General features: G+C 41.2%; 1 protein-coding gene across 8 annotated transcripts in view; it reads left to right on the top strand.

The window, feature by feature from the left end:
• Positions 1-22,051, top strand: part of Pard3 (par-3 family cell polarity regulator) — a 539,860-nt gene that overhangs the window by 311,571 nt on the left and 206,238 nt on the right. For 4 of the 8 annotated variants that reach the window (XM_036187591.1, XM_036187587.1, XM_036187589.1 and 1 more), the window contains 3 exons: positions 7,391-7,579; positions 8,258-8,428; positions 16,428-16,587. In XM_036187591.1, coding sequence (XP_036043484.1) covers positions 7,391-7,579; positions 8,258-8,428; positions 16,428-16,587 — 520 coding nt within the window. Of the gene's footprint in view, positions 1-7,390; positions 7,580-8,257; positions 8,429-16,427; positions 16,588-18,377; positions 20,284-22,051 lie in introns of those variants that run through there. The other 4 variants (XM_036187588.1, XM_036187590.1, XM_036187595.1 and 1 more) reach the window with 3 other exon arrangements.

The following is a 22,051-nucleotide window of genomic DNA, read 5'->3' as shown; positions in this document are numbered from 1 at the left end:
AAGGGTATGTGGAACTCAGTGAATTTGAGGCTAGCTTGATCAACATAGTGAGATCCAGGATAGCTAGAGGTATATAGAGACCCTGTCTAAAAAAAACCAAAAAACAAACAAACAAACAAAAAAAAAACCAAAAAACAATATTCACAATGAGTACTGTTGCTACTTGTTTCCAAAATTTATTACCAAATAGGTAAACCAACATCATCAGCATATACAGGCTTTAAGTAACGTAATTAACAGAATTGGTTGTTTAAAATGTAGATACATAATCAAGCAACTTCAATAAATAAAATGCTACTTTCAAAAATTTCATCGTTTAAAACCTGATTGGTAAATAAGACCTCAGAGCAGAATTTGGAAGCAGCATGATGGATGTGACACCCCGTGGGTCTTGGTTAGGAAGAGCCACAGCCTTGAGTTCTTGATTATAGAATAACTCAGCCAAGACAGCCAATGAAAGCACAGTGGTGCTACACAGGCAGGGTGTTAGTGAGAGAGGGTAGACGAGGAGATCGTTCTACTTGGCAAAGATAATGGAAAGCTGTGTAACAGACCAGCAGGGATTGCCAGAGTATAGGCAAGCAGGCCACCTAACACTGAGGGTGAATTCTGGAAACATAAAGATTGTACACGTGTACGGATGTGTGTATATATTTAGGCATATGTATGTTTGTGTCTGAAGATGATATTTCAAATTAGTAATGAACTATGGTTTACTCAGCGTTTAGAACAACTACATGTTCAGTGTTTAAAGAATGTTTTGTTTACTTAGTGCTGGGCTTGACCTCATGCATATGCTGAACAACCTTACCTCACAGCAGAACCCACAGCCAACCTTTCATGCTCTTTTACTACCTAGCCCAGCAAGTCCTAGTTGGTCATGGATTTAAACCTCAGAAGTTCTAAAGAACCTTGAATAAAAGAAAGTGTGAAACATTTGGTTTACTTTGAATAAAACATGCCTATCACATGAAAGGCTGCCTCACGGGCAGCACCCCTCCTATGCCCACTTACAAAGGGTCAAAATACCAGTTTCCAACTTCACAAGAATATGAAGTGTACATATAAGATCTGTCCTCTTGTCTCTGTTTCCATGAGAAGTCAATTAATGACTGGAGAACTTGAATGCCTTACTAGATAATAATCTTTGTAGTTGATAGTTTATCCAAATGTCAGCTAATAAAAGTGTTCTGAAGGGTTAGCTGTGATGTTGGGTACATTGGGTATGCTAAATGCATTTCAGGTTTGCAATATTTGAGCTTAGAATAGGTTTATATCGGTATAATTCCACAGTGAGTCAAGGGACATTTATGTTCTTATACATCTTTATGTGTACATATTTATTTTTATCTTACTTAGTATTAACCATAGCTATAGCCTTATCCTGAAGCATTTGCAATATAAATACTGAGGGAAGGATTTGCAGCATGGCTATGGGATGAATGACATTTCTCTGTGGCTTTGAATCTCTCTGACTTCTGTGGTTTTTTCAAAGCATAACGTGATTAAAATCCTTTTTCTGCCCGCACTGATTTTTACCCAGTCTTTGCAGAATGTAGAGGTGCTGGAAAGACAAACAGAGCTGACTCACTGAGGAATTGAGTTGAAATTCCTCTACTGTGAAAATGACTGCTTAATGTTTTTGACATATTTTCCTTGAAATGTTTTCATCAGTTATCATCTGTGCAGTATGGGGATAAACTTGCTACTTTGTAACATGTACACTTTTTAACTTTAAAGGTTTTTTTCTGTTGAGCTGTGTCAGTTTTAATATAATCTTAGACTGTTGCAAGGCTATTCTGAATAGATCAGTCATTGTGTTTAATTTGTTTCGTACTGTCAGAATCCCAGGAAGTTCTCTTCACGTCCCCCCTCCATTGTTAACCTTTTGCTATACTCAACATCGTTTTCACCCTCTTTCCCTCAGCACAGTGTGCACATCATTCTCTCTGCAGCATTTTTCTGACCCGACAGTAAATTGTTTATGAGATTCTGCTTTAATGCTAAATTCCAGGACATTTTCTTCTGCAGCTGTACTCTGGTTATCGAGACCAATCAACTGGCCTTGCTTTCATAGTGCTCTAAGTACCAGCAGTTGCTTATAAAACAACTGAGCCCTAAGTGAGAATGCACCTGTAGGCTGCGGTCTGAGGCAGGTCATGGTGTGGTGGCATTGGTTATCATGCATCTGTAACCTTCTGTCGGGACTAGTTGTTCCTTCTGGCTTCATTTTGCATGTTTGGCAATCTGCTCTGAGAACATTTCTTAAAGAGTACATCGTTTTGAGAATATGTCTTAACTTGGGTTTTTCTGATTTTTCTTTGGATACTTTTCTGGGCAGATCCTGGAAGTTAATAACCATTATCATTGTCAAACAAAAGAAAATGAAATCCCTTAATAATATTTGCTATTTGTTGAGTAAGGAAAGAGCACAGTAAGTCCAGATACTAGATTGTGATTTAATACACAGGCTTGGTGGTCCTAGCACTGGGGAAACCGAGGAAGAGGATCTTCATACCAAATCCTGCTGGGGGTCGGGTGGGGTAAAGCCAGTCTAGGAAGCTTGAAAGACCGTGTCAAACAAAACAAAATAAAAAATCAATGGGTGGGGACATTGAGGTTGTCGCTCAGTGGAAGATCCTAGTTTGTGCAACACCCTGAGTTCAATCCCCAGTTACTACAAAAATAAACAATATTAACGAAATAAACAATCTAAATAACGAGTCTCAGAAAGATGGGTTCAGATAACATACACCAATGTTTATCTTTCCTCTGATAAATAAAACCATGAAGCTGGGCATGGTGACACTCAGGAGGTGGAGGAATGGGGACCAAGATCCTGAGGTCATTTTCATGTATATAGGGAGATCACAGCAAGCCTGGTCTATATGATCCTATCTCAAAGGAATTTTTTTTAAATCAAAATACAGATTTTACACTTGATTTGTGATTAGTATATACATTTTTTTTTTAACTAAGACAAATTCTAATTTTAAAAGTCTTCCTTTTAACTAAAATGACAAAAATTCTGCTCATATTTGTCTACAATCCCTGTATAGCATGTTCTCTCTTTAGCTTTATGGACATTTCTCTTGTGGATGTACTGGTGACTGCTCTTTCCTGATAGCTTCATGAGCTTTTCAGCCACATCCCGTCCGTGACCCCAGTCCCATCCCCTGCCCGCCTTCCTCGGTCTTCCCCATCCACCCTGTTTGTCTTTGTTTTGTGTGTATGTCTGCCACTCCATTATTGTGTCATTGAGGGAAGAAAATTAAATGGCACCCCATATTGCTTGATTACAAAAATAATAACATTGACTATAGGAAATTCAGCCAAGCAAAAGAAAACTATAATCACCTGCAGTTCTGTGACTTTATTGTCATTATATTGATGTATTTGCTCATAATTTCCATCTTATGTGTAGCTTATCTGTGTCCTGTCCCATGTGCCTATGCTAGAGCCAGTAAATGACATGTCCTTCGCACCACCTAAGACTAATATCAAACCCTCCCCTATGAAGCTTCTTGCTGATACAGAACAGAAATTCAGCAATCTACAAACGACACTGCCAAGGCTTTGATGGGCAAAGTACTGGAAGTTAAGAAAACCCCTCTTTTCTACAAACCCAAATTTCTCATCATAAAAATATTTTTATCTCACTAAATGTTTTCTGAGACACTTTAAGTGACTGAGTGATAGATGCTATTTAAATATATGACAATTTACTTATTCATTTTGCTTCAGACTTTTAAAGTCTCTGGGGCAGTTGTAATAAAGGCCATCAGCATCCCTGCAGATCTCTGCATGGCTGCAGTCAATTTTTAATGCAATATGCAATGAACTTAGAGGCTCTGCAGTGGTCTTCTAAATGCTCTGTCTGTTTATGCATTCACCTGTCATATCAACCCCCCCTCCCTCCTTCTCTCCTTCCCTCCCTCTATTCCTCCTTCTCTCCCTTCCCTTCCCTCCTCCCCTCCCTTCCCCTCCCTCCTCCCCTCATCTCTCATTTTGAAGACAGCCTCTCTAGTAGCCCAGGGTCCTTTTGCCTCAGCCTCCTGAGTTCTAAAGTAATGGGTATGCACCACTATGCCCAGCACAAATACATCCAGTTCAGCACATTGCCACATGTCATTGTTCTGAAGAAAGCCTTTAACACATCGGTAATTCCCATTCAGTTTACACTTTTTTATTGAAGTGTGGAGAACAGGGCTTCCCTATTGTTCTGTTCTTTCTTAGTGAATGGCTTGCTCACCTTTCTTTTGGATTTGATGTGGGAGTGGCTGTCCTTCGTTAGTAATCTACCATGGATTAACTCAGTAGAGTGGGACTCCTGTGTGAGAACTCTGTGAATGTAGTGTTGTGATGAGCTGTCACTGAGCACTTCTCCCATCTTATGGTGCACTGTGTTTACAGTTTTTCCCCTTTGTTTTCCTTCACAATATTTCATGCACATTTGTCCACTGAGGACCAGAGATTTGTTGTTTCCCTTTCTTTGGGAAAGGAGGATGTGTTCAGGGTGCACTGTAGATTCACAGTCCCTCATAGACAGCCAAGGTCTCAGAGCTGTTGGGACCATTGTTGAATGAAGAGAAAACACTAGGGCCGGAGGAAGGCAATTGACCATTTTTCTTCCTCATAGGATACCCTACTGATTCTCTGAGGATAATGGGAAACTAGATGGCTTTCACAGGTCCTACGAGGCAGGGCCTCTATTTCTAATATGGTTGGCAAAATGCTCTTTGTGTCTGGGCACTAAAAGGCAAAATTGCCAATGGAGAAGTGGGCAGGGAGGAATTGCAGTCAAGATTGATGGGAAGCTTGTTCATGGTCTGTGCGCGTACACACACACACACACACACACACACACACACACACACACACACCAGAGATACCTATTGTCCACGTGCTTGAGGGAGTGAGCAGCAAAAATGCTTGAGCCTGTTGGAGAATATGTTAACATTTGTTTGGAAGTGGGAACTAGAGTCCACTGGTGGAGAAGGCACAGCTTCGGTGCATAACAAGAAGGTTGAAAGTAGTTTCTCCTCAGTCAGAACACAGAGATGCTGTACACAGCTCAGCTTTGTGGAGATTTTTATAATGTTGCATCCCAAATGGTCTTTGAAGAGCAAACTCGTAAAAGTTACTGCCAAAAAAACTAATTTCTAGAAGCTGGTGTTAATTTTAATCTTGTTCAGGAGCCAAGTGGATTAATAATGAAATGCTAATGGAGCTTACCGTGTCTCCCTTCAATGTTCTTAATGATAATAAAGATATGAGAACTGTAAGAGACAACCCCACCCCCCCTGCCACCCCTTGCAGTTTTCCTAGTAAGTGAAACTGCCAAGCAAGGCAGTGGGGGAGCGCGCCCACCTTGATTAGCCTTTTTCTTCATGAATTCGCTCAGCTCCTTGTCTTGATTTCTCAAGTAGAAAAAAAAAAAAATGAGAATTTTAAGCCTTTGTAAAAGCATTATGGAAATGTTGAAATCAGTAAACATGAAAACGCCAAACTGAAGATCTAAATGAGTCAATGACAATTACAATCCTCTGGATTTGAGGGAATGACTAGGAAGGGTGAGTCCTTGTGTTCACTAAATCCTGCTGAGATTCCTTTATCTTAGCAGAAGGCCGAGAAGCTACAGTTTCCATGGCTGCTCAAATGCAACATTCTCATCATAGAAATATGAATCAACCATATCTATTTTATCTCTTAATTGTTTCTGAATTCCAGATACAAAGGACCATGGTGTGGCTTAGAGTTATTGATGCTGTTTTATTTTTCTTTTAAATATTGAAGTCTACCCATGTGGTATGTTCTTTGAAGTTTTGTTGTGTTGGTCGTCTGTAGTGCTGGGATGAACCTGGGTCCTTGCACATGCTTGCTAGGCCAATGCTCTTGCATTGAGCTGCTCCAGACCTCCAGATGGTATATATTTATTTATATTTACATTAAGACTGTGATAGTCTTTCACAGAATAATTACTTAGTGCTTTAATTGTTTTGCAACAGATAAAGCAATGAAAAATGAAGTGAACATTTGTATTTATAGAGCATCACATGAGTATAAAGATATTTCTGTATAATAGATGTGTGAAATATCAATATTTTGATAGTTATTTGACCTTGGTTTGTCTCTAATTCATTGGTTTTGTTGTATTGAATTGTAATTATTCTCTGGGAATATTACAAACTGTTTACAATGAGCTGAGAAGCTTAATTTGATGATAAATATTTACTTTATAAAGACCATGTCTTTGAAACATTTATTTTCATTGTTTAGTGCATACTTTTCAAGTTCTAAAAAGGTTGTGATTCTGTCATTGAAAACCTCCTCCCCCTCCTTACTGACTATTAGGCTATTCTTTGAAATATTTTCAAGAATGTATTCTTGTGTGGCTAGGCATACAGGCCAGCAGCAGACCACTTGTGGACTGTCTTTCATGAGGACCCTGCTTTATCATCGGTGACCCAGTCTCTCTCTCTCTCTCTCTCTCTCTCTCTCACACACACACACACACACACACACACACACACACACACACAGACACACACACAGACACACAAAAGCAGATATATACGCACACATGCATGTTAACCCTGAATGTCAGCAAATTTGAAACATTACTTTCCAGGTAACATTATTTTTGATTTTAAGGTTTTAAAATAGCACATTGTTTATATTATTTTTTAATCACAGGTTAATTAAGAAATCAAAAGTACATATGAAAGCCTTAAATTCTCTTTTAATTTTTATCATAATTTGATTTGGGTTCTTAGAATATTACAAATATTGGGTTCAGTGCAAAGAAAAATAAAGAAATAATCCTTGTTCCTATGCTCTATAATAACCAAGTTTTATGAGTAATCAAGAATTGCTGTCCATTTAGGACAAGTGATATTTCATCATGCTGTTGTTCACTGTAATTGATGGCTAAGTGGATGTAGAAGCAGTGTTTCAAAGTTGGGAGACGAGAAGGACCAAGTCCCAGGCTTCACTGGGGTGCACTCCAAAATGGATGCTTGAATTCTGGTTTATCTTGACTTTTTTTTAAATTTTAAACTGTGTTTCTATACTAGTTTATAATAGTACAGGACAGAGACTACATACTAGCCCCAGTCTGGAAGTCTGCATATCCCTCTGTATTACCCCTGTCTTTCTTAGAATCAGTTGCAACATTTGGTGCAACACTGATGTAAGTATAGCCTGAAGCTACTCACAGCAGGGGTCAGCTGTAGTCTTGCAGGACAGCTAGACTATCATCATGGATTCTGTCCTGGGGTGGAAATACTCTGCCTGTGCTGATCGGAGAGCTGTCATTACAGGTCTTGAGTGCGATGGCTGGAAGAGGCGTTCGGATTTTAAGACTCTGTCCACTTCTTTCCCCTTTTAGAAAGCTGAAGATGAGGACATTGTTCTCACCCCCGATGGGACCAGGGAGTTTCTGACCTTTGAAGTCCCACTTAATGATTCCGGATCTGCAGGGCTTGGTGTCAGTGTCAAAGGGAACCGTTCCAAAGAGAACCACGCAGATTTGGGGATCTTTGTGAAGTCCATTATTAATGGTGGAGCTGCATCCAAAGTAAGTGCCTGTTAGCCTGGTTAGTCATCACCTGCTGTTAAGGGTTTCTTCCCCTGCTCCTTTCTGATCTCTGCAGAAGTTCTGCTGGTGACATTTTCTTTTTTTGTAGAATTCTTGCCTGGACCAAACACCAAGGAAAAGGTCATAGTGCTGTATTATTTGGGGGATGGAGCTCATCACTTCAACTCTTCATTTTAATGTCACATGACCCACAGTCTATAGTCTTCTTAGTCCAGTGAAGATGTATGCAGGGGCTAAGCACAGGTCCCGGGCTGGGGAAAAGGTTCTTTTTCTGTTGCCCCTGCTGGTATGTCATTTGCTCCTTCAAAGCCTAGAGTAAGTTTCCTGGCTGTTTGTTGAGAGCACTTTTCTCCAGTTGTCTTGATCTTCATGGATCTTACTTTTAAATCAGCCTGATGGGTGTTTCTGAAAGCAAGCAAGTGATGATCTCTTTGTGTTCTTTGAATTAGTATTCCATTTTAGTTAGCAGATTATAATAATGATTCAGGGATGCCTAAAAGACCAAAACAGACCGAGGCTACAACAGCTGCTTACAGTGTGATTAAACCTCCAGATCCTTTTTTCTTTCTTTTTTTGTTTTAACCATTTAAACTTAGGGAAGAGCAATCTCTTTTGCAAACTAGTCAGCAATACTGACTTTCCTTGCCTTCTTCCCAGGATGGAAGGCTGAGAGTGAATGACCAGCTCATAGCTGTGAATGGAGAGTCTCTGCTGGGCAAAGCCAACCAGGAAGCCATGGAGACTCTGCGGAGGTCCATGTCCACTGAAGGCAACAAGCGTGGCATGATTCAGCTCATCGTGGCCAGGCGGATCAGCAAATGCAATGAGGTGAACACAGGGTGTCACCTAGAAAAGCCGTCGCTTATGTCTGTGGCTTGCTGACATTGTGTGGGCTTGTCTATAGATGATTTTTTTTTTTTCAAACACTTTTCTGATGTCACCCAGTATAGTCTGACTTCTAATCTTCCTGCTTCCCCTTTTCCTGTGCTAGAGTTACAAGCATATACCACCATTTTTGGTTATGTAATGCAGGGGACCAAACCCAGCTTTCTGCATGCTTGGTAAGAGCTCTATGAGCTGAGCTCCAGCTCCAGACTCATTTGTTCTATTGATTATGTGGTGAAAGTTTTTCCAAACTTATATGAATATTACTATTGCAACTCTCAAGATATTATCTCAGAGCTGCCTGTAGCTAGCTGAGTGTCATCTGGAAAGCAGGGCCCACAGTCTGTTTGGTATCCTGGAGCTAACACCTTGCAGGAGGTGTTAACTCTCCATGGAGTGAGATGCCCCGGAAGAAAGAGCTGCTTGCTTTGCTTATATGATGTGGCATGCCTCTGTCTAATCCTATAATAGGGAAGATTCGCCTTTTATCTATGTTCTTTTGTGGGTGGCTGGTAAAGAAACTTCTTTGTCCTCCAGAGATGAGTCGGAGATGCCTGCTCTCTCTTGCATCTGTGGAGCTGATTCCTTAGAAAGTACTGTTTTCTGATAGATCTCAACTACAGAATGTGTGGCAGACATACAGAGCTGTTCATACCATGCCCATCACCCAGGTTTTGTTGCAAACAGACAAAATCAAATGCTGGCAAATGGGATTAGCAGCGATTATATCCAGGGCATCCTATTCAGAAAGGTTTGATCCCCGACTTTCCTAAATGAAAGGAATTTTTTCACAGAGTAGATCATTGGAAAGTTAAAAAATAAATGATACATACATCTGTTTGTAAATACTAACAAATCATAGACTAGATGATATTCAGTGATGTAGCATCCATAGATAATGGGCCAAATTCTACAAATGAGTATGTTGAAAATGTAAGGTTGGTTGTTTTTATTGTCACTGGTGCTCCAGTTCCCACATTTCAGAATAAAGTAAATTACAGTCAAGTCACTGTAACTATGGAAGTTGGGCAAAGAAACATGCATCTAGAATCCCAGGGCTGAGATGTTGAGATGGAGGCAGAGACAGAGGCTCTTTGGAAGCTTGCAGGCTAGGTAGCCTAGTATGTGCAGCAGCAAACAGTGAATGGTACCCTCTTTCAATCAAGTTAGATGGCAAGAATCCACAGTCACTCAGAAACACATCCATACTCACACACAAATGCATGTACACCATACCCACAGAAACAATCAGAAAAATGCAGTTTTAAAAATGGCCCATGTTCCTCATTTTAAAGCAACATCATGGTCACTTATTGGTGCCTGTGTTACACTCATATTTTGCAAAATGTATGTCTTTGGAGCACGGTACTATTAGGTAGAAGAAACTAACTTCAATGGACCATTTAGCTTATGCTTTGTTTTAGTGACTGTTCTATTGCTGTGAAGAGACACCATGACCAAGGCAGCTCTTCATAAGAGAAAGCATTTAATCAGAGGCTTAGTCCATTATCATCATGGCGGGGAGCATGGTAGCAGGCATGGCAGGCATGGTGCTGGAGAAGTAGCTGAGTGCTATCCTCATCCGCAGACAGATATAGCCTGGGTCTGGCATGGGCTTTTGAAATCTCAGAGCTCACCCCTAGTGACATGCTTCTTCCAACAAGGCCACACCTCCTAATCCTTCTAATACTTTCAAATAGTGCTACTTCCTGGTGACTAAACTTCAAATTTATGAATCTATGGAGGCCATTCTTATTCAAACCAACACATGCTTACATTGTTTTTATTTGCCAAATGTAGACCTCAACTAAAAAATTCAGAAAGGAAACACACAGGACAGGCATTTGTTTGTATGGGGAGAATACAATTTGGATCCTGAGAGTCCTGTAGCCTTACGGAGCTGCCCCTCATTATTCTATTAGTGGTGTTAGTGATGGATCCAGGATCTCACACTTGCTAGGCATGTGCAGACTGACTTGATCTCAGCCTTCCAGTGATGCCTTGAATGGTGATTAGTTTTTTGTCAAATCATTGTTTGCTATTTTTATTCTAAGTTGAGCAGGGTACTTATAAACAGTTCTCAGGAGTGTGTATGATGCATGTGTCTATATTAGATAGTTCCTTTAGAGAAACAAGTTGCTTTTGTTTCACAAAGGCAATAGTCAGTTGACAGGTATGTATTGAGCATCTACTGTATGTTGGAAAATGTGTTAGATGCTGGGTGCACAGCAGTGTCTGTTCACAAATGGATCATCACCTTGATCTTCTTAAATCAAGATCTGGAGGCTAAAAAGACAGCATGGTGGGAAGATGCCGCTATACAAGAATGAGGAGGGCATGGAGATAAAAGAATCTGTGGGTTCTGGAGCTCACTGGCCATCTGCCTAGGTTTCTGAGCCCCAGGTTCAATAAGAGATTCTGATTCAAATAAATAAAGGAGAGAGCCATAGAGGAAGGACATCAACTGCTCTCTCTCTCTCTCTCTCTCTCTCTCTCTCTCTCTCTCTCTCTCTGTGTGTGTGTGTGACACACACACACACACACACACACACACACACACAATATGGAATGTTGTGGAAGATTTTTGCAGTAAGGAATGAGAAAGAAGACCATTCTATTTCTATAGGACTCTGATTCCCCAAGAGCAAGGCAAACCTGCACCAGCATGAAAATGTTTTGATAAAGGCATTGATTTATTCCATTTTGCCCTTTGAAAGATATGAGTCTAGAATCTCCACTGAAATATCTGTCACATTTATGTCTATATTTGAATTTATGTGAATGAAGAGGATTTAAGTTCAGGAGTAGCTGCAATTGATATAGCTGACCTAATATCCTGCCTTCCTCCACTATCCTTTAATATGTCTGGTTCTTACCATTCCTTAGGACACAGCAAGCTTATAACACAAATATGTATATATATATATATATATATATATATATATATATATATATATATATTCTTATTGTAAGTGCCGAGCTTTCTGTGTAAGGCAATGGAGGAGCTATTTGTACTGACAGGATTTAACTAAAGAGTTACATTGCCAGAGGAGCTCAGATTGGGTTCCCTGTGGGCCTCACATGTGCTTTTGCTGGTGTGGGATTTATATTGAGTCCCAGGGAGGGATTGTAAAAATTATGCTACAGTAAAGGTGAATGTCCTTGTAGGCTCTCTTGCTGACATGCATAAGCCTCAGTCTCTAGTAATATCCTTGAGCTCTCCCCTTGTAGGTATGAGGCTCCAGTCTGGGACCATAGCATGGTGTCACCCCCTCCTCTTGAAGCTCAAGGCTTGTGTTCTTTGTGTCTTCCTTTGTTGAATAAGCTTCTGTATTTGGCCACATGGTTCCTTTTCTCATATATGGAGGTACTATGTGATGTGATGTGATGTGATGTGATGTGTGTGCGTGCGTGCGTGCGTGTGTGTGTGTGTGTGTGTGTGTGTGTGTGTGCGCGCGCACGTGCATATAGTATACTTACCTCTTTTGCTTATCTGCTAGTTTTTTGGGGTAGAGTCTCTCAACTGAAACCAGAGTTCACCGATTTGGCTAGACTGGCTGGCCTGCAGGTCTCCAGGATCTGCCTGGGAGCTATCTCCACCTGGCCCCACTCCCCAGCACTATGGTTTACAGACAAGTACTGCTGTGACTTGGTATTACACAAGTGCAGAGGCTCTGAACTTAGTTTGTGCAGCAACTACTTTATCCCCTGAGCTCTTTCCTTATCACCCCTACCTAAAGCGCTTCCCTAGCTCCCACGAGGCCCTGGGCAACACTTGCCTATCTACATCCTCTCTATGTAGACTACCTGCCTAAAATTGACAGGGCCTTATGTTTGATTTCATCACTTGTTGGCATTTCAAACCCACTTTCCCTAACTCTGGTCCTCTGGCATCATGCAAAGCCCTCCTGAGGAACACCTCCATGCTCTGTTTGCTTGATCTTGGAGGCCTCTGAGCATCTGTCCTTACTACTCTCTTACCCTGCTGCTAGGCTGCGGCTCTGCTCCCTATCCTGCTTGTTAGCGTGTATCTGTGAACCTCAGGCTCTTCCCAGGTTCATCCTCTCTGCATATGCTGATGCTTACTTCCAAGCTTGTCCCTCGCCTGCAGAGTCTATTCGGATTCCATAAAAAAACAAAACAAAACAAAACAAAACAAAAACCAACATTTTCCGTGAAGAAAATACTATGGAAATAGTCCCCCTGTGCTAGCATACATAGTGTCATCTACTCTAAACAGCACCATTTACATTTCTTTGTTGTCACAGATCAGAGAAGACTGTGTGTAGGGGGACCTGCATAGGTTCTGTGTAAACATGGTGCTCTTCCAGATAAGGGCTTAAACCTCCCTGGATTTGGAGGTCTGCAGGTGTCCCTGGAACAGAACTCCCACGGGTAGTGAGGGATAACTGTGTAATACTGAATATCATAAGTGCCTGTCCTGCTAATAGCTTCCTCTTATGACAGAGTTTATATTTGTAAATAAAATTATAATAATGATTCATGAGGGCCTTTATTATTGACCTTGCTTGTTAGTTCCTTTGCATAGTGACCACAAAGAGAAATAAATTCCTGGCCAATGAGTCAAGAAATAGGCTATATTCCATCGTACAGAACGGGTCCTATGCTGGAAACAGCTTTTTTTTTTTTTTTTTCTTCAGTAGATCAAAAGTCTGTTCTAGAGACCAGTGGAAGGGTCGTCCCAGTGCTGCCCTTGGCCCAGGTGGATAAGAATGTAGATTGCTGTTGTTTGAACAGATGGGACAGCCTGAGAAGTGCAGCTGTACACACACATCTTTTTCTAATTTTATTAATTTTTAAAAGTGTATCTGTTTTTTATTTAATTTTTATTAATTTTAGTAAGGTACTAATATGGAGGCTGGCAAGGCATGGACAAGTGGGGGTTGTTCTTCCCCGGTGCCTGCATCTCCTCTGCATGGCCAGCAGGCCAGCTGACACCCTCTGCTATTTGTTTTCTTAAAGCAAAAAGGGGGAAAAATAAAAAGATTTTAAACCAAACTGTTTTTCTGTCCCTTCTCTTAAAACTGGAGAAATTAGCTGGACATGATGGTGCATGCCTTTGGTCCCAGCTGTCAGGCAGCAGAGACAGGCAGATCTCTTGAGTTTTAGGCAAGCCTGGTCTTTAGAGGGTGTAATAGGGCAGCCAGGTCTACACAAAGAAACCCTGTCTTAAAACAACCTCCTCTTAAAACAAAACAAAACAAACAAACAAAACAAATGTGGAGAAATTGCCAGTGTGGCCCCAGCCCTCGGGTGGTGCAGAGAGAGGCAGATGTCAGTGAGTTTGAGGCCAGCTTGATCTCTACATAGTGAGTTCCTGACTTGCTAGGACTGGGTAGTGAAGCCCTGTCTCAAAAACAAAGCAAAGCAAAGAAACCACAGTAAAGCTGGAGAAATTAAAAGGCGTTCTAAGTTCTGTTAAATATTTATATAGTAGACTATTGATGGCATCATGTAAGTCTGTCTTTTCATATGTAAATTAGACATGGTTGAGGTGGAGAATGTTTACATGTGTACTCCTTAGGGACAGGCACATTAATTGATTTTCTCTACAAAACCTGCCCATTATTTTTTAATGGAATTTTATTTCATTGAATATAATCTTAAAATATTCCATTGGCATTCTTAATTTTTTTGTTTTTTGTTTTTTTTTTTGTTTTTTTGTTTTTTTTTTTTTTGAGATAGGGTTTCTCCATGTACTTTTGGTACCTATCCTGAATCTTGCTCTGTAGACCAGGCTGGCCTTGAACTCACAGAGATCCGCCTGGCTCTGCCTCTTGAGTGCTGGGATTAAAGGAGTGCGCGTGCCATCACTGCCCAGCTCGGCTTTCTTTCTTTCTTTCTTTCTTTCTTTCTTTCTTTCTTTCTTTCTTTCTTTCTTTCTTTCTTTTTTTTTTTAATAAGGTTTATAAAGGTTTTTGTAAACAGAAAATTGCAGAATTGTTTAGTGGTATAGTTGAGCTAAATTTATTTTTGAAAGTAAATGCAAAGGTTATTTTTTCTCCTGATAAAATATCCTATAGCAAGCAGAACTTGTTTCTGGTGACTTACATGGCAAATATATTTAATGTTTATTATCATTTAAAATTAACAAGATTTTTGCTTTTGTTTCTATTTTTTCTTTCTTGTGCTGCTTATGGACTCCAGGGCCTAGGGCTTGCTAGGCAACTACTCTGGTACAGAGTGACCCAGCAGGTCTAAAAGTCCAGTTTTCAAAAAGCTTCCTTGACCCTGAAGGTACAGGGTATGAGTTTTGTCTTTGTTTTTGCTTCCCCAAGGTATCTTAGAATTGAGGTATCATGGTCCTTTAGACAGTATTCTTTTATATCTTTATATCAGAGACCTTGAATGCTTTACTTATCAGTAAAGCTGTCCGGTGTAATCTGTAGTTTTAAGAGAAAACTAATAAACCCTGATTTCACAGTTTAAACCTTATTAGTCTAACTCGGCACCCTGCAAGCTTGATATTCTCCTGCAGCTTGACAGGCCCCAGCTGTAATTGTGTTGACCCTTCCATGGGTTCCACCTCTCCGGTGCTTCTCAAACTGGGAGCAGTAAGCCTACAGCTTGGTCTTCATTAACTATCTCGTTATATAAAGAAGGCAGTTTCTAGAAAGAAGCAATACTCTGTCCTGTGGAAGGAAGCACACCAGGACAGCTTCCTGCTTGAATGGTATAGGCTCTCTAGGTGACTGAAGCTCCTGCTCATCTCAGGCCCTCCTTGCTGGGCTTAGTGCCATTAGCACCATCCCAAGGAGCTAGTCCACATGGGTTCCTGTGGTTCCTGTGGTGCCAGACCCTTCACCAAGTAAAGTGTTTCAGTCCTTCCTGACATGGACATCTTCTTCTAGCTATTTCTATGGAGAGAATGACTTGTAGGAAACAGTTGTGATAAAGATGACCACAAACTATTTTACTCCATCACCATAGAGATTGACCTTTAAAAAAAAAACGTGAATCTGCTTAATGCTCATGTCATTGTGTGTTTCATGAAGATACTAGGTCCTAAGCTGGGGAGATGGTTCAGTGGATAATGTTCTTGTGTTGATACTGTAATTTGAACCCCTAGAACCTAGCCAAAGGCCAGGCAGACATGGTAGGTGCCCATTACATTACAGCTCTTTAGGCAGAGGTCTGGAGTCCCTTGAGCAAGATAGCTAGATAGACTAATGGCAATGAATAAGACCCTGCCGCAGTAAAGTGGAGAGTGATCATGGAAGATGCCCAAGGTCAACGTCAAGCCTCCACATGCATGAGCACTAAAACACATGAACCCACACATATTCAAAACCCATACAGATAATGCACACACTATACATATACATGCAAAAAATCTTTGAGTCTTACTTTCATACTTTCCTGTGCATGCTTAAAGTGTTGCTCAGGTATTGCCTCAATCTTAGAGGTTGCCTTAGTTATACAACGAGTCTTGATTTCTGCAGAGTTCACATTGTGTGTGTTGCTAAGGATGCCTACACTTATACATGGAGGTGGCAGACATGTTTCTGTCCCATAGGTACAAATCTAAGCAAGCCCATCATCTCCTTGGACAAGGCCTGTCTTCGAGTAACAGGTTGCAGGAGTTTTAAATTAAACAATAGCTTGTCTTGACCTCAGTACATACTTACAGTCAAAGTGAAAAAATTAGCAATAAGGTGCAGCTTTAAAAAAATATCTTTTAATATACATACTTTTCCTTCGGTGGTTCAAATGTGACAGGGCTTCATAGGAGGTGTTGGATAAAGTGCCGCTGAAAGTCAGTCATTAGGCCAGGCTGTCAGAGCAAATGATTCTGGTGTAGCTTGGACAGTTCTAGTTCATTTGAGGCCTGGTTGGATGCAAGCTTCAGAAAGTTGTTATAACGGCCCCATGCTGCTAACCAGCCTCCAAGATTCACATCCCCCTGTCCCTTTCTCTGTAGCTTCGGTCTCCTGGGAGCCCTGCTGCACCTGAGCTGCCTATTGAAACGGAGTTGGATGACCGAGAGCGCAGGATCTCACATTCCCTCTACAGTGGGATTGAGGGGCTGGAAGAGTCGCCCACCAGGAATGCCGCACTCAGCAGGATAATGGGTGAGTCAGGTAAAGCTCGCCTTATCTTTCATCTCATCTCATGTTTATGCTTATCCTGGTTCATGGGGAGGGGATTAATGCAATATGAATGTAAAGGAGGCCTGTGTTCCCGAGAGAAATGAGAGCAGGTTCATTATGGTCATGCAAGACACTTGAATGTGAGAAAAGTATCCCCATGCACTGGCTGGTTAAATGAGCTTCAGTTCCTAGCTATATGAGGACAGAAAGGAAAAGAATATGAGAGAAAATGTTTTCAATAGTCAAAATAAGCTTGGCTTGTTGAGAACAGTAGGGGAAGCTATGTTTTAACAAATGGCAAGGGCCAAGGAGATGGCTCAGATGGTAAAGTCCTTGCTGTGTGACCATAAGAATCTGTTTTGGATCCCCAGAACCCAAATGAAAAAGCCATGTTTGTAGTTCCAGTGCTGAGACATAGAGACAGGAGGGCCTGGGTCTCATTGGTCAGCCAGCCAGCTTAGCCTAATGGGCAGTCTCCCAAGCCCCAAAACAGAGTGGACACAGCTCCTGAGAATGCCTAAGGCTGGCGCGCACACACACACACACACACACACACACACACATACACACACACACACACCAACTTTAGAAAAGGAATCTGAAAGTTGTCACACAGTAGCATTGCTGAGATACAGATGAAAAACACATGTTTACATGAAGTATTCATTATTTAGTGGCATTCTGTAAAATCTTTGTCACATTTCTGCTTTATCACAGCTTTAGTCTTGCCAGATATGCCAGCTCAGACCGTTAATCTCAGTGGGTGAGTGCTTGGGGTGGAAGGCAGAGGCGGATCTCCAAATTTGAGGTCACTTAGTTCTAGAAGGAGAGTTCTAGCAAGCCAGAGCTACACAGAGACCTGTCCATATAAACAGCAACAACAAGAAGAACCTAGCTTCATTCTTTACTCCTGAGCTCATCTTCTGTGCCTTTCTTTGATCCACCCCATGCTGCCTTCTGGGCCCCACTCAGTGGGTAGAGTCATTATAAGTGCCCTTCTTGCTGGTACTCAGCCTTGTCCTAACAGACCTGGAGGGTCTGGGTTTCCGGAACTACTAATCTGGGGATTAACTTGAGAGAGTTTTCAAATTTCAAGTATAAAAAGTAGTTTTGAAATAAAGCAACTCAGATGCATGATCTACATTGCAACTCTCTAAAGTAAAAGCCTCAATTTAGTTGCGTTTTGAGTATGTTCAATATAGTTTCCATTGTGAGGCATCCTCGAGAGAGACTTTGTTGGGGTGTTTAATGAGAGCTTGTGTTGGCAGGGCTGGTGTCACAGTAGACGTGGTTGAGTTAAGAAATGGTCTCTCTCATAAGAGAGCTTCCCACTGAGCCCTGCAAAAAAATGGAAGCTGAGTAGATCAGCAAGACCGGTGCAGCTTCATGTCAGACGTCTTCCTCCTCCTCCAGCTCTGGAGAAATTGCGAAACTCTCAGTTTCTTATTGTGGTCCAAGAGGTCTTGGCTGTGCTCTCCCAGTCGTTTTCTAATTTTACATGCCTGGCAGGAGAGAACCAGGGAGGCAGCCCTCGCTCTTGGTTTGAGCCCCCTTTAGGTATAAGAGGCACTGTTTCCAGCTTCTAGTTTGCCATTTGCCTGTTTGTTAGCACTTTTCACTGCTGCTGGGTTACCCCTGCTTTCTTGGCTTTGCTGTACAGCATCTTTGTTGAATCCATACCTGTTGACAAAATTTCCGAGCCCCTGAGAAAGAATGCGTGCATGTGTCCCTGGATCTGTGTGCATACAAAGTGATACGCTGTAATTTCCCCTTTATTATAGGAACATAGGATTTGCCATACTGATCAGCCCATTGGTACAGCAGCTCCTGTAACCTGCATCCTGCCTCCAATCCCTGGTTCTTCAGAGGAAATCGAAAACCTAACACTCAAACACATACCAACTCCCGCCCCGATTTTTCACCTAGTGACTTACTGAAATGTGTAACACGGGTCGAGGAGTACGTCATTGTCTCCATATTCTGTCACCCACTTTTGTTAGTTTTGACTTGTTAGTCCTTTTCAGCGGGTAACCTGGTCGGCAGTGTTTCCCCTTCCTGTGCTAGGTATGTAATGAACCCCCACACCTACGATGACTCCCCTAGTAGGCTGGTCCCTCCCGCTGTGCTTGGTGTTGCTCTGCACATGTCCTAGGACACACAGGCGGGAGCTGATAGCAAACTTAGGAGGTCAAGTTTTTCCAGTCGAATACCTCTGGGGGAAAGGACACTGGGGATTGAACCCGGAGCTTCTCAAGGACTTCACTTGTCCATGTTCTGAAGACATGTTTTAGATGCTGTACTGGAAACCAGGAGCCCCATGTGGCTTTACCTAGAGAAATATATACGCTTAATTCAATTTATCTTACTCTTTACAAACTTCAGATTTATGCCCCCCCCCCCCATCCTTATTCTAGTATTCTTGGCCTTAAGGATTGCATGCTGCTGGTGAAGTTAGGTAACACTGAGATTAGAGATCTTGCAAAAGATGTTACTTTGCCATCAGTAGTGAAACAATACCCAATATCAGTGTGCTATGCATCCATCAGCCTGTTGATTTGTACTGGCAGGTGCTACCTGACTAGTTCATGATTATCTGCTGGGTCTTTCACCTCACTCCTATGTGACCATGGTTTCATATGATAAAAAGAAAGGTATTGGAATTCCTGATGATAACACAAAGAAGTGGTTAGTTTTAAGTGAGCAGGGCAATTCTTCTCAAAGAATACTTTATACATGCAACCAAAGGGATTTTTAAAGCCTGTGATCACTTTTGAATAGATATACATCCCAGGGAAGAGAGACTTCTAAAATGTACACCCCAAAAGAAATGTCTTTTATAATTGGAAGGACGTCAGATGTCCTCAGTCACACTCTCTCACTTACCAGATAAAAGAAATGAGTCCCCAAACCCCATGATGATTTTTGCTTTATTTTAGTTTTGGCTGTTTCCTTCTTCTGAAAGTAGCCCTCTTGGGGAATGCCAAGATCCCATGGTAAGTTTTAGGGACACCACATTGACTGGAAGGCATCGAAGTGTCACCAGAGCCTAGTTCCCCCAGTTCCCACTGTGATTAAGACATTTCTTCTCCACGCATGTCACATGCCCCATTCTGCTCTTCTATTTACATGGTTACAGGCTGGTGAACAGTGCCTGGACAGAAGTGCTGCATGCTGTTTCTCAACCACTGTTTGAATGGATGGTTTCCTGGGCAGTGGGTTCCTCTTTGGTAACAGCCGATTTATCTCTAGCTCTGGATAGATCACTAGGAAATGTGACCAAAGGCCAGAGTTAACCACAGTCGTGTTTTCGCTGGATTCCCCCTGCCACTGATGTTAGTAGAACATGGCTCCTAGTCTTGTATTAGAAGGCAACTCATAAGGACATCGTTAAGAGCACTTGCCTAGCATGTACAATGCCCTGCTCCCAGCACAACAAGAATAGTTAAGTAAGTTAATGAAGAGATAGGTAGGTAGGTAGATGGACAATAGCAGATCAGACCAGAGTATCCCTTAGTGAGCCTGCCTAGGATTTCTCCTTTGATAAGCCTTGAAAAACCTTTCCAACTATTCAGCAGTGAAATAATAAGCACAGTTTACCAACATGTTTACTTCATAAAATACATCACAAATTCATGTTTGGGAGCATAGAACTTAATTTTTTTAAGTTTTTGTCTGCATAGTTTTGTTAAAGCAATTTTTATTTTGAGCTAAAATTTTATTTCATTTTACTATTTATCTCAGTGGTTTCTCTTTTATGGAAATTTTAAATAATTATGTTGAGAATATTTTCATTTTGTTAAAAGTTTGACGTAGAAAACTGAGTCATTGATGCTGGTTTCATGATGAGTTATTGCTGACGATTTTCATTTCATTTATTCCTGATATCATGCATTGTGTTGCGTCCCATGTAAATTCATCCATGAATAAATGTCTAGTAAACAATCATCTTGTATGTTATTGTTTTACTCTATAAGAACCTAAATGTTGATTTTTGTAGTCTGCAGATAGTGGATGAAATAGTTGAGGTTTGTGTGTGTGTGTGGGGGGGGATTTAGCATCTAAATCACTAAAGCCACATTGAATCATGATTCAGAGTCTTCTTGTTTATGATGTGTTGAAGGCCAACAGAGATCCTGGTGTGTCTTGATGGAACATGTAGCCTTCAACTGTAGATGTCTGGTACCTTTGCTGGTTTCTAAAATCAGATCCTGGAGTAGTTCCTCACAGGCAAGCTAAGAGGAGGAGAATATGGATGATCAGATCTTGAGATCTTACAGAATATTAGAATGGAGAGTATTAGGAGAGACTTCCTACCATTTGTGGAGTGTGTGTGTGTGTGTGTGTGTGTGTGTGTGTGTGTGTGTGAGAGAGAGAGAGAGAGAGAGAGAGAGAGAGAGAGAGAGAGAAGAGGGATAGAGAGATTCTGTCAGTGTCTCATACAAAGTACAATGTTTCTACACAAAACAGTATTTCACACACACACTCAAAAAGGGATTGTATGATCCAGTCAGTGTTCTGTATATCTTAAAGGTTTTCACTAAGAATATATGTGTCAATGCAAGGGGTTGCATGTTTCATTTTAAAAGGTATGCAGTATGATTGCTCTGTGACATTTCCTTGGTTAAATTTTTCCTGGGTGAGGACTTGGTATTTAATCATGTGGCATATGCCTCTCCAGTCAGGGGAAGGAACCCTTGCTTTATGAATTCAATATGGCCACTTCGGAGACAAACTATGTCTTAAATGAATACATTTCTTTGGTCAGTGGTGGTGGAATTTACTACCTGATCTACAAGTGACATTTTGCTGAACAGGTTTCTGCTCTGATATCCTGCAGCATGAGTGGGAAGAAACTGGTGATTCCATTTGATTTCCTTTTGTGTCATGAACATGCATAAGAAGCTGCTAGTCCACAGTTTGTCACAATGCCACATTTCAATCAAAGTAGGAAGTTTTCCTAGCTGGTACGTGGAACAGAGGCTCTAGTGAACATGCATGATTTCTATAACAGACCACTTCATGCGAAATAATGATGCCTTTGTAACTTCTAGCGAGTGTCTTTGTAAGGACTAAAAGATGTGCAGCAGCTGAAGTAGTTTTCTGTTTCTTTACTGAAACAGCCAGAGAAAGACACACTGAGTTAAACTTACCCTTCAAGTTTGTTTATGCTTACCCAGTATGCTAATGAACCCTCAGTTTTAAAGCTAGACCTAAGCCTAATATTCAAATGATAGTACAGGTTTTTTGAACTGTTTTGAAAACTCTATTTTGGTGGGAAAGAGCATGTTGCACAAAGTGGCACAGGTGCAGACTTACTACTTGGGATCCTGGCACCATTGACTGAACAGATTTGGACATTAGGCTTAGAGGGAGTGTCTTCTGCCATCCCATCAGGGAGGCAGGGAGATTGTCATGGCTCCTTGATTGTTTGGGAACACACTTTCGTAGACCATGT

Source organism: Onychomys torridus, chromosome 5 (assembly GCF_903995425.1).
Source record: "Onychomys torridus chromosome 5, mOncTor1.1, whole genome shotgun sequence".
Taxonomy (NCBI): Eukaryota; Metazoa; Chordata; class Mammalia; order Rodentia; family Cricetidae; genus Onychomys; species Onychomys torridus.
The sequence above is the reverse complement of the archived record's forward strand: the minus strand, read 5'-3'. Positions and strand labels throughout refer to the sequence as shown.